Here is a 16,833-nt window from a genome sequence, read left to right on the forward strand (position 1 = left end):
GACTGCAGTTGCAGCACTGCTGAAGGATATAAATCACTTCAGCTACAGCGGAATGTGATGATTCGAAACCATCAGCTTTGGAAATGGAAAAAAGGCGTGATCTTGAAAGATTCAAACCACTTTGAATATGCTGAGCCCAGTCCTCCAGCTCCGATTGAGACATATGCAACAAACATCAAAGCACAAGCTGTGAGATCAAATACTTTCTGCTGGAAAACTTTCAGTAAAACTTAGCCTTTCTAGCTCTGCATGTATTTAGAAACACTGGGCCTAATTGTACAGCAGTTTGCGCTTGGCGTAATCACCACTGTTGTGCAAACTGAGCATAAAACACCTCTTTTGATCCAGTAATAATTGTACATCATTTTGCCATCTTTGTGAGGTGCAAAGCCATGGTGAACGAGTGCTTTTATTCTGTAAGGAGAAAGAAGTTAGAGTGACACTTTTCTCACTTCCACAAGATTGCCAGGCTATAATAAGCAGGAAAAGATGGCAAAACGAAGGGTGCCTGCAAAATTGTGGAAGTTACATAAAATGGAAGTAGAAAAAATGGAAGCACAGCAGCTTCACTCCCACTAGTAACATCAGATGGAGAGCAGGTAAACATCATCATCTTTACTGTTTTGTCCTTTAACCTTGCTCACAGTCAGTCTTGAGAACTGCAGGGAAAGCACAGCTTGCAACTGTTTTATGTGTTATTTATGCTAGACCTGCCCTGCCTGAGAGCTCTAGTGTGCTAATGGGAAATTTTAAGAAAGGAAAGCTCTAAACAGGATTCAAGAACAAATAGTTGTCAATTATTGATGCTCAGTATGATGTAATTAGTGACAGTGGATCAGACAGGATGCTTTAAACATTACACTCACTTCTTAAAACCATCGTTTATCCTCAGAGAAGACTAAGTTTACCAAATTTCTAAGCATACCAAAATCATTCTTCTCCTGAACAAGTTTCCCTGCGTTTTGCCATGACTTAGTTCAGCAGTAAAGCTGGTAGGAGAACAAACTGGACTTGTATGTGCAGGTTGTGAGGAGCTGTGTATTCAGCTCAGTTAGTATTTGCTATTGCAAAAGATGTCTGACCTTTTTGGAGGAGCTCAGTCGCTACTGCTGCCTTGTAGCAAGCCTCTGCAAGTTTGGAGGGGAATGGTGACAAATGCTCTGCCTGCCTTCCACGGAGCTCCATTCAAGCTGGGATGACAAGCAGCATTTTCTAGGTTGCCACAGACCTTCTGCCATCAGCATTTGCACACACAAGATCCTGCTGAAATAACTGAGCAGAAGCCCTATCAAAGACAAGAAATTGCATATTTTATATCCTTGGGAAATGCATATGCATTAAATATACCCGTGTGTGAGTGTGTGCACGCGTAAGCACATGTGTATATATGCTTATCGATATGTAACTATCGATACTGATATGTATATATGCTCTTACTAAACACACTACTTACATAATGTGCTCTAAACTGAGGTTAAACATGTCAGAATTATCAATGATACCTTCCACACAGCCTTAGTTCAGTTTCTTGTATACGTGCAATGGGAGATAACCTTTAATTATTATTATTAATATTTTCCACAGGGATCTTGTCATAGGGTGAGAACTGTGAAAAGGAATAGAAGCAAGACTGGGAAGTAATGATGCTCCTTGCTTCATTTGCTCCATCGTGTAGGAAATGAAACTTCTGCAAAGACCAAAAGCAGGAGATTGCAATAGAGAGCATGGCTTTTGGAATAAAGCAAGTGAATATTTCAAAATAAAATTCAGTTGTATGCCTGCAACTACTACAGACTTCCTCCCCAACCATAACCACAGCTCCCTCACTCTCTTTCACTGGCAGTGAATCTACAGTTTAGACAGGGCAAAGAAGTATGAGAGTCAGTCTAATATGGGCCAGTATTGCAGCATCTGTCAGATGCAAGACTGAATCTAAGAAAAGGAAGGTACAAAAACAGGACACAGCACCAAGTGGGATTATGTAGCTATTAATATCCTAACTCCATGTGATATGGTACAGTTCTTCCATAATAGAAAATTTGCAGTTGGCAAAATTCCCCTGGAACATCTTCTAAGCTCCACGGTAATGTATGAAACACGCAAGTTTTCTGAAAGACCAGTCACTTTGTTTGAAAACAACTACAGAAAGTGCTTCCCCAGTTCTCCTTGCTATAACCACCTGTAAGATAGAAGACTGTATCAGATGTGAGTCAAGTAGCTGTTCATAGCACTCGGTAAGAGATAAAGACTTGAAAGCATCTCTGCAGTGCTCCTGACCAGGGGACCACTCTACGTGGAGAACTCAGTGACCCACATCAGTGAACCTGAGCAGTCCAACAGCACATGTGCTGCTTGTGCTGCTCGTACAGAGTGATTTTGGGGGCTGCGTTGTGCTGCCCACACCCTAGGCCACAGGACAAACCCGGCCGCCTCGCCGCAGCAGAGGAACCTGCAGGCATCTCTCACTCACTGCTGGCAATTAGGCCACCTGCGTGGTCTTGCCTTTGACTGGGAATGCAGCAACAATTTCTCATAAGAACATGGTTTAGGAATAGGGTTGTTTTCTTGTAAAGAAAATATCTCAGAGGGCCAAAGAGGAGGAACCTCTCCATGGAGGGGATCTGCACAGCATGTTGTGGAAAAATCCATCTGGGGCCTGCCAGATGCTGCATAAATACCTGGCGTCTATCATCTCAATTACTCACTATTTATATTCCTCTCTTTATTGTGCATCATTAAAATGACTGTTTTATGAAGCCACTTGTCCCCTTCTACTCATGAGGTCCCACCTGGGGTACCGCATCCAGGTCTGCATGCATAGACTTATCAAAGAAACAATATTTATTTCAAAGAATTTCCAGCAAAAATCCCTGGTGCTACCCAGAAAGGCAGATGGCGGTCTCTTTGATCAGCTACCTTTAACTTTTTCCAGTGAGGGAAGAGACAGCCACCTTTTTGGGCAGTCACCCCATGAGCCACATCTCAGAGCTGTGGTGGAGAAGCAGCACACTGCATGCCACCAAGCAAGGAGGAGCAGGGTGAGTGTCCCCACACCATGTCCCCCCACTCCACTTCCCCACCTCATCACTGCGGGCAGGACTGGGCTGCTCACGTGGCAGGGGTTCAAATCACAATAAAAGACTGCATCTAGAACATTATTTAATGTCTGAGCTGTGGCCTTGGTACCACCCATGGTATGGTGTCACTAATCCATAGTACGGTGCCACTAACTGTGGTTGGCCATGAAGCCATAAGGTCATGACATTATGCCTGGATGTCTCACAAACTACTTGTGCAGAGGATGTGGACATGCATAAACAATGAATGCAGTTATTATATCTGTGATTTTCATTCTGACTGTCCCCTTGCTTCTGTAGCCATGGTCATACTCTTGTAACATAGGAATGGCCCCCATTGACTGCTAAACACTGGCAAAAATAAATGTCCTGTGAAATCCAGAAATATTCTTAGAAATTTGATGCAAAAAATGTATTTTTCTTGTGACCTCACCTTAACCATAGAATACCCTCAGGTTTTAGATTTTAAAAACCTTGCCCTCATCCTGTAGACAGTAGCTTGAAGACATGACCCATTTGCAGTCGGAAAAAAAAGGATAGCTGAGAAGAGACTCAGCCACTCTTTACAAAAGAACTTTCTAAAACCTCATCTTTACATCAGCCTCTCCATATTTTCACAGCCTGACTCATAAAATGCTGAGTGTGTGTGGGAGAGGTAGAGTGGGAGTGAAGGGATGGCACTGCCATTTTAAAAATGATTATAAATAGATAAAACACCAACTGTCTGCATTTTACCCTCAAGACATCATTAACTGGCCGAGATTGTTGCTATCATCTATAGCCTGTAATAACATAGATGGGCAAAGATGATTAGTTTTCTTTCTTAAATTTAAAGGAGACTGTCATAAAGCTTGACAGCAACATACACATACACACATTGCAAGGTATGGCACAAATCAGGATTTTTGTAGACAGTTTCGGCTATGTTTCTTTTTTCACTTAAAATTGAGATTAACATAGCAACTTTAAAAAGGCGCTTGCCTGATTGCTAGCAGTATGAATTAAGGAAGAATTCACAGTATCATTTACTTTGCATTGTTTATACCATTTATTTCCTCTTGCTTCTGTAGAAATAAGCTGGTTTCGATTTCGTTTCTGCAGAACTGCAGAGTGCCTCATGTCTCACCCCAGCTTTCCTGCAGCAGTGCATCTTGACTGTGCTCGGGCTGCAGACCTCAGGGGAATGCGTAACTTCTAAACTCAAAAGCAGAGCCAGCTGTGTTTGGCTGTTTTAAAAATGTAACAGAAGTATGTTGGCTATAGGCCTAGACAAAGTGATGATAATGCGACTTGTGGCTTTGTCATTTTTTTTTAACCTTTCATTTTCTAGCCTGCATATTGTTAGACTTGTATTCAATAATGTCAGCAAAACTGTCGAGATCCTTATTAGGGCATGCATTTATGCATGGGGTCCCAAGGACAATTGGGAGCTCTTTTCCTCACTGTGCAAGGTATTTGACGGGGAACCAGGCTGATGCAGGCTGCAGGCTGCCAAATGTGTTTATAGAGAAGAAAACAATTCTGAGAAGCCACACCATGGCCGTTCCCCTCTATCTAGCCAGCTGCCTGGGCTTGTTTAAACGTAATACAATACAAATGTAAATACACAAAGCGTGCATTGTTTTCTGCAAGGCAAAGTAAGACGGGGGTTCGGGAATCTCACCCTGGTGCATTTGCTTGAGCAAGTTGTTTCCTTCAGTGTGGTTAGCAGAGAAGCCCTGACCAACTCCCCGAGGAGCCTGAGGCACAAGCTTTTATAAAGTGCTCTCTCTCCATCTGCTGACATGTTTTCCAGCACACTCCGTGCCATGCAGGAGGTAAGCATGTAGGGCCAGCAGCTACCTGAGCTCACCTGCTCCAAGCATGCTCCTGCCCCCTCCAAACCAGAATGATTTGCCCAGGTAATGAAAAGTCTCTTAGTGGATCCTCATGAAGAAAATTACAGATGTTTCTGTATGGGGATGAGTGTCCATGTTTCCCAGCACAGATCCTGGGGGAATTCAGGCATGAGTGTGTGCTGATCCCTCACAGACGTAGATCTGAAACAAGCACTTTGATATTCTAACACAAATAAGGTGGCAATATCTCTGGCTATATGGAGTCTCATGCGACTTTGGGTTCCCATGAAAGTTTTCCAGTCAGAATTTAGATGCCTATGGACTTGTAGCTGCCTGAGTACCATGTAGATGCTATGAATCACATTCTTGAATTTAAGTACTCAAATACAACCAAATGTACCAATAATGCAGTTATTTCCATAATTGACTTCTATTCTGCTGTGGCAAAGTGCTGAACTCCTATGAGATGGTGTTGATTGTCTTCAGCTTCAGTTGTTTCTCTTTTTTTTCTCTTTTTTTTTCTCTTATTTTTTTCTTCTTTCTCTCTCTTTTTTTTTTTTCTAAGAAAACTGAAAGCAGACATCCACTAAAATCATACTATGTTTCAAATTACCATTTTTTAAATAAAGTTTTTTAGAACATTACCTACAGAGACAGACAAGAGCCTCTTAACTAGTACAAAGACCTGGCAATCGTATGTCACCTTTCACCAAAGCTTCACAGAAAACCTGCAAGGTATAAACTCTCAATTCACAGAATCATAAAATATTCTGAGTTAGAGGGTTCCTGGCCACAGGGCCACCCAGATATCAGACCCTCTGAGTGTTGTCCAAACGCTTCTTGAACTCTGGCAGCTTGGTGCCAAGACCACTGCCCTGGGCAGCCTGTCCTAGTGCCTGACCACCCTCTGGGTGCAGAACCTTTCCCTAACCCCCAGCCTGACCCTCCCCTGTCCCAGCTCCATGCCGTTCCCTCGGGTCCTGTCACTGTCCCCAGAGAGCAGAGCTCAGCGCCTGCGCCTCCGCTCCCCTCGTGAGGGAGCTGCAGGCCGCCATGAGGCCTCCCCTCAGCCTGCTCTGCTCTGGGCTGAACAAACCAAGGGACCTCAGCTTCTCTTCATATATCTTGCCCTCAACATCTTTGTAGCCCTCCTTTGGATGCTCTCTAATAGTTTTATGTCCTTCTATTTTAGTGCCCAAACCTGCACACACTGCTTGAGGTGAGGCTACATCATTTCAGAGCAGAGCTGGACAACCCTTTCCCTTGACCAGCTCTCAATGCCATGCCTGATGCACCGCAGGACATGGTTGATCCTTTGGTTACCATATTGAATCATGTTAAACTTGATGTCAACCAGAATCCCTAAATCCCTTTCTGTGGGGCTGCTCTCCAGCCTCTAGTTGCCTGGTTTGTATGTATATCCAGGGTTGCCCCATGTCAGGTGCAAAATCTGGCACCTGCCCTTGTTAAACTTCATGCAGATGGTGATTGCCCAGCCCTATCATTTGTCAAGGTCTCTTTGCAAGGCCTCTCTACCCTTGAGGGAGTCAACAGCTCCTCCCAATTGGGCGTCATCTGAAGACTTACTTAGTTTACCTTCGAGTCTTGCATCCAGATTATTTAAATTCCTCCAGAGTGATCTTCTGCAACATTTAGAAGACTTAGAAAAGACCAGTAAATGCTGCTCACTATACATATATATTTTTTTTCCTATAATTGTCATTTACTGTGCAGTTCCCCATCAGGAAAAAACAGTCCATTCTCGAGTACGTGCCAATACGTTTACATAACATGCATATACAAATACATGGTAGATGCTATTATCCTGTCTGGAGAAACAACTTTAAGGATGGCAAGGTGGCTGTAAGACTTTCAGTGTCATGCAGTGTTGTATGTGAGTGACCTCCAAAAAGGAGCAAGGTCATGAAAATGAATCCGCAGCGTTTGTGAAAACATCTGTACCTGTCTTTAAGCATTTCTCCAAAAGGATATTGGGTCTGGACCTGATGGGACAAGAGTCCAGAGGTGCTTCTGTAGGTGGTACCACTCCCTTCTTGGGTACCAGCCTGGTGCTTGACCTTCTGGAGTCATGCAGGTGCTCTGCCTGAAATAAGCATCGTCTGCATGATATCTACGCTGCATCACAAGATAGGACTTCAGGTGTTTTATTCAAAATACCTGCCAGAAGCCTAGCTTCAGTTACTGAAATATGCATCTGTATTGTATCTGAGGCTAAAGCTGTACTTAGAGTACTACACTGAACTGCCACCCTCTGGAAAACTTTATTAGAACAACTTCATATTGAGTAGTTTATGTAACTAGATCTTAAACGTACTGGCTTTTTAGAAACACTGTTAAGCACTTACCCTTGCCTAACCCATACCATTCTTTTTTAAAAAAGGAGTACCTGGAAATATTGACCATACAAATTCTCTGAAATCATTGTACTGGAGCTACTCTTCAGCCTGCTATTGATTTTATTTGAGAATGCTGAAGGTTTAAAAATGCAGAAGATACCTTTCCTTGAAAATCAAGCCTCAGAAGATCTAAGTTGGTACAAGGGTTGCATCTTTGAGCAAGGAAGAGATTTGTTTTTTAGTGTCAACTGTGACATCAACAGTTTTAACTTCAATCCTGTCTGCACATATTTGAGAGCACTATAAGTATTTCCTTTGTCCTCGTGTTCTCATGTTTTTGTCTTTTTTTTTTTTTTTTTTTTTTTTGCGATACACATTAAATGCATCAAAGGGGTAAATTTGGGTCTTCATTATTAGCTTAGAGGATGGTTTCCAAAGTAAAAAAAAAAAAAAAAAAAAAAAAAAGACTTGTCTGTAGGCCAGCACAAACAGAGTATTTTGGCATATATCATCATCTTCTGGGTTGCGAAACAAACTATACCATACCGACTTTTGTACTGAGAAGTATTTAGACTTAAATAAGTCATCAGGTCACCAAACTAATTTTTAATCAAGGCAGATCATACGTTGTTCCAGACAGCTGTCAGACATTGAAACATATTTTTGGTCTAGGGGCTCATTTTCCTTCAAATTGTTTGTATTTAAGTCTACCCTTCACAGCTGACATTGGGATTAATTGCTTTCTTATACTCCATAAGAAAAAAATCCATTTATTACAGAGCAAACACGTGCTGTATTTGCTTGAGAAGGACATGAACACTTTCATAACATTTTGCCAGCTTCCGAAAGAAAAGCATATTCATTTTTTGTTGTTGTTGTTTAGTTGGCTGGTCTGCTTTAAATCCTTGAAACCGTGATTCCCACCATACACCAGACATCATATATCAGATGGAGGATTTTCAGGCAGTGGTGAACTTGACTCATTACTGATTAATCTTTTGATATCGAGTCATAAGGCCAGGCCTGTGACATTCACTGGTTCATGCTACAGTGGCCTAACAAAGGCTCTGCAACTGTTGAAACTTGCTTACTAACTACTCGGTGCTGCTGGAGGAGAAGAGAATCTCAGCCTGTTTCTGAAACATCCAGCTATGTGTAAATAAAGCTGCTAAGTGTGACTGGCAATATAATCATTTTTTAGCATAGACGAACTTCCTGCTCCTCCTACTCTTCTTCTTTCATTCAAGTGTTGTTTGTGACAAACCAAGTGAAGACAACCAGCTTTACGCGGATATGAATGGCAAAAGTGGCATGGCTGTCACTGAGAGGAATCCCCTGAAGTGGAAAGAACACCTCCAGAAAAGCTTTGGAGGGGAGATGAGAAATAAGCAAAAATAACATGCATTTTCAAAATTTGTTCCAGCTTGAAAATTGCATAGGAAAGATATTACGGCATATATTTTGACCCTTTGTTTGCTCAAGTTCTCAGCAAAAAAAACACGCTCACATGAGAAATAGCTGTGACAGTTGAAGTTACTACCACCCATTGCCAGAGGTTATACAACCCGTGCCTCAGCGAATTTACAGCTTAGCCAAAACTGCTTTGAAAGGCACGTTTATGTTCAGTCACTGGATTTTGCATGGAAACAGCTGAGGTGATTGCACACGCTCCACTCCACAATTACTCCAACAGTCCCTGCTGAAGACATACAGTAGTAACATCTTAAATTGCAACAGCTAGATTTGCTTGTCTAACCTTGCTCACAGATTCCACCATGCACTCATGTCTTACACAGATAGGAAACCAAATTAGTTAAGCCACTCTTTAATTTCCTAACATCATCGTATACAGGCAACCACTCTACTGGTCACTCTTTCATGCTGCTGTCAAAGACTTCCTGCTCAGGGCAGTCAGGAGATGACACTTGCTGTTCTGGAATCACTGGTGCTCCTAGCCAACCTCCCTCAGACCCACAGCTGGTAAGGTCACGAACCCCTCACAGGGGACTGCTGATCATCCTGTTGCTCGCAAAAATAGGTAATGGCTTTCCCATACTTAGCTTCTCTATTATTGTGTCAAGTACTCCAGGAACCACATCTTGTATCCAGGCAGTCAGCTGTGGTAATTATTTCCTTCACAGAGGTGTGGTCCCACATGTGAAAAAATAAATAAAAAATTAGAAATGAAGCCATGAGTACTTGCATAGAGCCTAAAGAAGCCTGCACGCTTCTGTGGCCACTGGACACATTGCACAATGCAGCTAGTTCTTGGAGATGCACTCTTGTTCACGTTGTTCCTTGTCTGCTTTGAGAAGCAGAGGGACAATGAGTCTCAGCTCCCCTGAGACATAGTCACAGTCTGCTCTGGTTGTCCCGGGTTTGTTTTAGTGTCAAGTTTCTCTGTCTCTTGCTACCAAGTGTTCCCAGATGCACTGAATACATTTATCAGCACAGTTAAGAGGATAAATCTAAAATGAGGCATAAAAGTCTCTTCATAATCCTGTCTCAGCTCCAGCCCAGCACTGAGCCCTGAATCTACAGTTGCCTCAGTTTTTAAGGCGGAGGGAGGCCCATTCTGTGCTTAAGGAGGTGCTATGAACAGAGAACTATAGCCTGGCTGGGGCGAGCTGCTGCTCTCCATGCCAAAACTCACTTCTCAAAACACCACAAAGCACTCAGTTTGTCAGCATACTCAGGCTATCCTGGGAAGCCAGACAATGACTCAGGCTTTTGACAAAACACAGAGAGAAAAACAATTGTGGTTATCCAGTAACACAGAGTTGCCAGACCTCCTCCCAAATGCAGGGGTCCTGGCCTCTGCCCCCCTTCTTCCCAGCAGCAGGGCACAGCAGTGCGTGCACTCATGCACTCAGGTCTGCAAACAGAATCGCTGACACCAGCGAGCCATGCCAGCAGCCCACGCTGCTTCTGACCACAGCCGGCTTGTACCCAGCCCAGCTCAAGTTTCCCCACGTTCTCCAGATGCTGAGGCCAGCACAGGCAGAGGCAGCCCAGATCTGTTTGCACACAGGATCTCAGCTGTTTTCCTGTTGCACCAAGCAGAGCAAACAGAGATGAAAGGGACAGCAGCTGAGCTTACACAGCTTTGTGGAGAATCCATAATCATGCATGCACTCTCTGCATCTGAAAGTAAAGACTTTTCAAAGTATTTTGCACTTGTAAAAGACAAGTAAAAGACTGCACAAAACACAAACCAACTAAAGGGTGCATACAGGAAAGCTGGAGAGGGACTCTCCATCAGGGAGTGTCATGGTACGACAAGGAGTAATGGCTTTAAAGTTAAAAAAAAAAAAAAAAGTAGATTTAGATTAGATACGAGGAAGTTGTTTACTCAGAGGGCGGTGAGGCACTGGAACAGGTTGCCCAGAAAAGTGGATGTCCCATCCTTGGAGGTGTTCAGGTTGGGCAAGGCCCTGGGCAACCTGGTCTAGTGGGTGAAACCCCTGTACAGGACAGGGCAGCTGGTATTAGTTGGTTTTCCAGGTCCCTTCCAGCCCAAACCATTCTGTGATTCTATGAAACTCACCCACTCGATAACTGCAAGAGCTGTGGGGATGGGCAGCACAGAGCAGCATACTGCTTGCTTACCCACTGCTGCTTTCCCCATGCAGCAACTTTCTCCCCACACAACGGAGTATTTTTGTCTGCCAAGGATTAGCAGTAAACTACAAAACCTTCAAAATGGCTTTTTTTCCCCTCTCCTCTCTTGAAGGGATCTAAAGAACCTAAGATTTCTGTGAGGGAAAATAATCACAACCTAGAGTTGCTGCACCCCTCTTGGTGAAGACTGCATGAAAGCATTCAGGGAGCTCCACACCCACCTCTTCCAGAAGTCTAGGGAAAAAATAAAAAGCCTATTACATTGCCACGTTGCTAGAGTTGAACAAGGTGGAATATTATTCATGGCTTTCTGTGCACAATCTGGTCCTTGAACAAAATCTGATGCAAGCAAGTGAGCATTTGTCTCTTAAGGATCCGTGAGAAAAATTCAAGACAATACCAAAAATTGCAATTAAAAGGCAATGAGTTTGGAAACCCTAGCTGGAAAACCAACCCGTGCTTACTGTGCGTTTATGTGCTCTTTCCCTTGTCAAACTGAAGAAGCTTTACATCTGCCTTAAACTGCATTCCTCACTGCCATTGCTTTGACGGAGCTGGGAGTGATGAGGAATTGCTGCAGCACTGGTTTGCTTTAGCCACTCCTCCTTACACTAAGGGGAGGAACATCAAGGGGCAGGAAGGGTTGGAGGTTACAGCAAACTCTGTTGAGGAAATTCAGCAGTGTGGGAAGTAAACTGTGATTGCCACACAGAAGCAAATTATTACTAGTTTGTGCTTCATTGAATATGTCGTGCTCAGTTTGCTTACAAACCTGTTATGAAGCCAGACTACTTACACATCCAACTCTTGGAAATAATTTTGCCACGTGATTCAGTCAAAGAATGCCCATTCTTTGGAGTGAGGAGCAGTAACAAAGAAAGAACATTCTATCTCGCTGGCATGCTGCCTGTGAAGTCATTTAACTATGATGCTTATAGAAATTCAGTTTGCCTTCATTTCCGATCGCAAATAAAGAGAGAATCAACCACTGCAATAATTATATAAATCGAAGTATGTGCTTTTATTTTATACTTTCATGGCACGTTTAGATTTGTAAACATTAAGACACCAGTTCTATTTCTTCATATATTGAAAATAACCATCAAGTACATTTAGGAGTATTACCTGAGATTTAAAAAAAAAAAAAAAAAAAAAAAAAAGAACTGGCATTTTTTACCTTAATTGTGTACAGTACTGTTTTAGGAAGAATTACAAAAGGGAATGTTTTTCCAAAATAGGATCATTTCCTTTCAACTATAAAGACATAGAAAATACATCAAAAACACTATAGAATGATCAGCCTGATTCAGAGGATGTTGCAAGTCGTTGTCTCAAACAATCCAATTAGCACACAACTGAAATGCAGATTGCATCAGTCCTGCAGTAGTACGATATCAACATTGTCATGAACACCTTGTAAAAGCAGTTCCCCTTGATAAGTGACAATCTTTCGTCGTTTTGCAGCCTTAAGAGTTCCCACTAGGGCTTCAAAGAGGTTGGCACATTTTTCATCAGCGAAGAGCACACCAAATTTCACGCTCACTTGTCCATCAGCATCTAAATCAAAGACAAAACATGAAAGCACATGCAGATACTCTTTCAGTTAGGAGATGACTGGGGGAACAGAAGTGATAGGCAGTCAGAGTGCTGAAGGAAAGCCCCATAGTATTTCCCAGCTGCGAGTAACCTAACTTCACTTCCACGAGGTTTGACTTCATAATGGGAAACATACTACGAATGCTGATGATTAATGGTAGACAAAGGTCCTGCCTGTCAAGACTTTCCTTTCTCCCCCGCCCCAGAAATTTGTATCAAGGAACATATCTGCTATGTTTATGTTATGAAAGACTGATGTCTTTCTGGAGCCTATGAACAATGCAGGCTATCAAACTTCCTTGAAGCATAAGAAGGAAAATTGTCTTGAATACCTAAAATGTTTAAATACTTTTTTTTTTCCCCTACCTATTAATATTTAAGGTTCCTTATGAAGAAGGTATAATGGGAAGTCATTTATCACACAAAGAAAGAATTTTAAAAGGTTAGCTAGGTTTTTCTTAAGCAGCAAACTCTTAAACAGTCATATCAAGTATAAGATTTATGTATCAGGTTTTGAAAAAGAAATGTAATTAAATGAAACTGCATCAGAATTTAAATATGTGAGCAGGTCCTACATCCACAAATTGCACAAATACTTGTAAAGAAAGTGGAGCTTTAACAATGAAAAGCAATCTTAAGATAAAAATCTATATTCTATAGAAGTTTAAGCAAAGTTAGGGACTGTAACTCCTGGATTAGAGTTTCAGGCATACAGATCAATTCCCTCTAAATAACACTGTGATGAATATAACTGAAGAACACAACTTTCGAAAAACAGAAGTTACAAAGGAAGGAGGTGAAATATAAAGGTGTCATTTCTTTGAAGACTGCAGCAAGTATCTTTGTCTAAAAAAGGTAATTTTAGATTTGTCTAAAAATGTAGTGGGGGCAGGATTTCAGGTCTGCTTCTTCTCTGCTGCAAAGGCTTAAATGTTTAACCTCACAACAGGACTGCTTTAAGGGATAAGACACAGGGAGCACCGCACAATCTAGCAATACATATATATGGAATATATATTTTCAAGTTACCTGAACCTGCTTAACTAAATTTGCCAGGTTCACAACAGGTTGGTATAACATGATTACATTTGCATGTTCAGAGGTATACAATACTTACTTCTGGTTCCCAGTCGCCGAATCTCCTCAACTAAGAGGGTAATTTCATGTTCCACGTTCATTGTGGTCTAGAACATAAAATAAATTTGTAGCAAAGTTATTAGTAGACCTGTAAATCCTTTGCACGTGTTCATCTTGGCCTGTTCTCTGTTCATCAGGAGTATCACAATATTTTGTAAATCCCAGTTAGCCCACAGGCACATAATTAGAGGATCTTCTGACATTTTAGCCTTGAAAGGATAAAGAGCCTTCACATCCCCACATCTGTGGAGAAATGGATAGAAGCTCCCACCTTGGTACCTTCTATACACAAACACAAGGAACTCATCTCAAAAAAAGGGGAGGGGGGAGGCAGGGAAGAGAAGAAGGAGAAGGTGTTTTTATGTGTTCTTGCTTGGTTTGGCTTTTAAAGCGCTTAGGCCAATCATTATCTCAGGCAGCCACAAAAACAAAGCATCCTGCTAACATCACAGGTCTTCAGGGTCCTTGCAACTTTCTGTCAACACCCACAATAAAAAGGGAGCCTCTTCCTTTATGTTTTCCTCTGCCATATAGGATGAATGGTAGGTGAGTGGCCTTGGTTTGCATGTGCATTTAAACCCCACCACAGCTTTCCACTCATGAGACAGCCCAGACATCCAGCTGGTTACAGCAGGTCTGTGCATGCCATGCCTGAAAGGACAGCATCTGCCACACGTCTGCTACCGAGAGCAAAACACAACCAGAAACAAGCCATGGAAGTGTCCTAAGGCAGCCAGCACTCATCTCCTTTCATATAGATCCCAAGAAGCAAAACTTATCTCATGCACCTCTGCTCTGAAAGTTCCCCCAGTGTGCGTCAATGCCTTCCGTCACTTCAGCCACATGCAGCTTGGTAGATGGCAGCACTACAGTCAACGGGAAGTACTATTTGGCTACAACACATCCCAGATTAACAACCGCAGGCACCTAAAAAGCCGTTTTGTGATGCAGTATAAAAAGCAGCACCAACACGATGCGAAACTCCTTCAGCAAATGTGGGCATTGAAGGAAGGACACGAAACCGTGCCCCACGGGGAAAGCAAAGCATCAAACGCAGCTTCTGCTGGTGCTGGCACACAGGCTGGAACAAAAGCTACAGAGAGCCACCCTGGAGCTCAGCGCTGTCCAAAAGAGTCTCAGAGTTGTGAGCAGAGCGACCACAGCAGTTGTTCAAGAAATAGCATTTCTGCACAGATCTGGTTAAGTAAACGGTGTTAAAAATTAGCATCCGGGTGCACCACAAACCTTTCCTGACAGGAGGGCTCCCCTGCTTTCCCTTTTTATTGAGCTAAAGTAGGTAGCGGGGGCACAGTCCCACCTCCTGACCCTTCACCCATTGGTCTGAGACAAAGAGGTTGACAGAGGCTGAGCTTCAGATCCCAAACTCACTTTAAAAACAAATAAATAAATAATCTTTTTACATGCAAAATTAAGCAGGCTTACTACCAGCAGGGGTTTCAGACCCAGCCTCACCCCCTAACCCACCCTCAGCACGAACACTCAAGTGGATGTGAACAAACTAACGCCCAGCACCGCGACCAGCACCGCGCTGCCCCTGCCACCACCTCCTCCCCGAAGCCTGCCTTCAACCCTCCCGGCTACACAAATTCCGCAGCTTATCTGCGTGAGGTGAAGGCGAGGCGCCGCTACTCACCCGCCCGCCGCCGCTGTCTCCCCCTGGAAGGCGCAGGCCGCGGCGCCGGGGGCCGGCTGAGGGCGGTGGCTGCGGTGCCTCGCTCCGCCCGGGCGGTGGAGGGGACGGGGCCGCTCCGCCTCGCCGCCCCCGGCCGAGCGCCTCAGCGCCCTCCTGCGAGGAGCCGGCGCTAGGGCGGTGTGGATCGGCCCCGGTGCCGCCTCGGCACGGCGGTGATCCCCGGCTTGGTGTCAGGGCACCCGCCTGTGGCAAAGGCGTGGATGGAGGTGTCTCGTAGAATCAGTTCCCAACACGTCTGTAACTCCTCCTGCTCCTGCTCCCAACGTAGAATAGTTTAAGTTGGAAAAAGATCAGCAAGTCCGACCGTCACCACAAAACCCACCACTAAACTATGTCCCTTAGTGCCACATCCACACATCTCTTAAATACCTCCACAGATAGGGACTCCACCACTTCCCTGGGCAGCCTGCTCCAATGTTGGACCACCCTCTCTATGAATAAATTCTTCCTAATGTCCAACCTAAACGTCCCCTGGTGTAACTTGAAGCCATGTCTTCATATCCTCTCACTTGTCACCTGTGAAAACTGACTGACAGCCTCCTCACTGCAACCTCCTTTCAGGTAGCTGTAGAGAGTGATGAGGTCTCCCCTCAACCTTCTCCAAGCTAAACAACCCTGGTTCCTTCAGTCACCCCTCATAAGCCTTGTTCTCTAGCCCCATCACCAGCTTTGGTGCTCTTCTCTACATGCACTCAAGCACCTCAATGTCCTTCTTGTAGTGAGGAGCCCAAAACTGAACACAGTACTCGAGGTGCGGCCTCAGCAGAACTGAGAACAGGGGGACAATCACTTCCCTAGTCCTACTTGCCACACCATTTCTGATACAGGCCAAGGTACCATTGGCCTTCTTGCCCACCTGCACACACTGCTGGCTTATGTTCAAGCAGCTGTCAACCAGCACCCTCAGGTCATTTTCTGCTGGGCAACTTTCCAGCCACCCATCCACAAGCCCATACCACTGCACTGGGTTGTTATGACCCAAGTGTAGGACTCGGCATATAGCCTTGTTGAGCCGCATACACTTGGCCTTGGCCCATCAATCCAGTCTATTCCAGTCCCTCTGTGGAGCCCTTCTACTGCCAAGCAGATGACCTCTCCCACCCAATTTGGTATCGTCTGCAAATTACTGAGGGTGCACTCAACCCCTCATCAAGATCGTTGATAAACATATTAGGCAAAACTGGCCCCAATACTGAGCCGTGGGGAATACCACTTGTGACTGGCCTCCAACTGGCTTTAACTCCATTTACAGCTCTTTGGGCCTGGTATGATGCATTGTGTCCCTTCAGTTACTTTCTGTTATTGCACCATACTCTCCATTGCACCCCAGGTGACACCATACCAAACAATTCTCTTTTCCAAGAAAACTAATGAACAAGGTTAACATAATTTACCTTTCATTAAGTCATGTTGCGTTTTCATTTGATTGTTCATTCAGCTCTACATCCTTGAGCTCTACCCTGTAGACAGAATGCAGTTTGATTTGCTACTGC

At 43.8% G+C, this 16,833-nt stretch overlaps 1 protein-coding gene across 1 annotated transcript; it reads right to left on the bottom strand.

Moving 5' to 3' along the window:
• Nucleotides 1-11,951: 11,951 nt before the first annotated feature.
• ABRACL (ABRA C-terminal like) lies at nt 11,952-15,362 on the bottom strand. The gene is made up of 3 exons (XM_084284050.1): nt 15,281-15,362; nt 13,607-13,673; nt 11,952-12,450 (listed from the first exon to the last, which is right to left on the bottom strand). Exons 2-3 carry the CDS (start codon nt 13,665-13,667, stop codon nt 12,266-12,268), a joined length of 246 nt encoding a protein of 81 aa, XP_084140176.1. The 5' UTR covers nt 13,668-13,673; nt 15,281-15,362; the 3' UTR covers nt 11,952-12,265.
• Between the last annotated feature and the right edge of the window lie 1,471 nt (nt 15,363-16,833).

The sequence above is a fragment of the Netta rufina genome (genome assembly GCF_964035555.1).
Source record: "Netta rufina genome assembly, chromosome: 3".
Lineage (NCBI taxonomy): Eukaryota > Metazoa > Chordata > Aves > Anseriformes > Anatidae > Netta > Netta rufina.

Excerpts from the sequence above, each read along its gene's own strand:
- ABRACL (XM_084284050.1), bottom strand. The coding sequence starts at position 13,667 with ATGAACGTGGAACATGAAATTACCCTCTTAGTTGAGGAGATTCGGCGA. Across the intron at positions 12,451-13,606 it reads TCGGCGACTGGGAACCAGAA|ATGCTGATGGACAAGTGAGC; the intron begins GTAAGTATTGTA and ends TCTTTGATTTAG.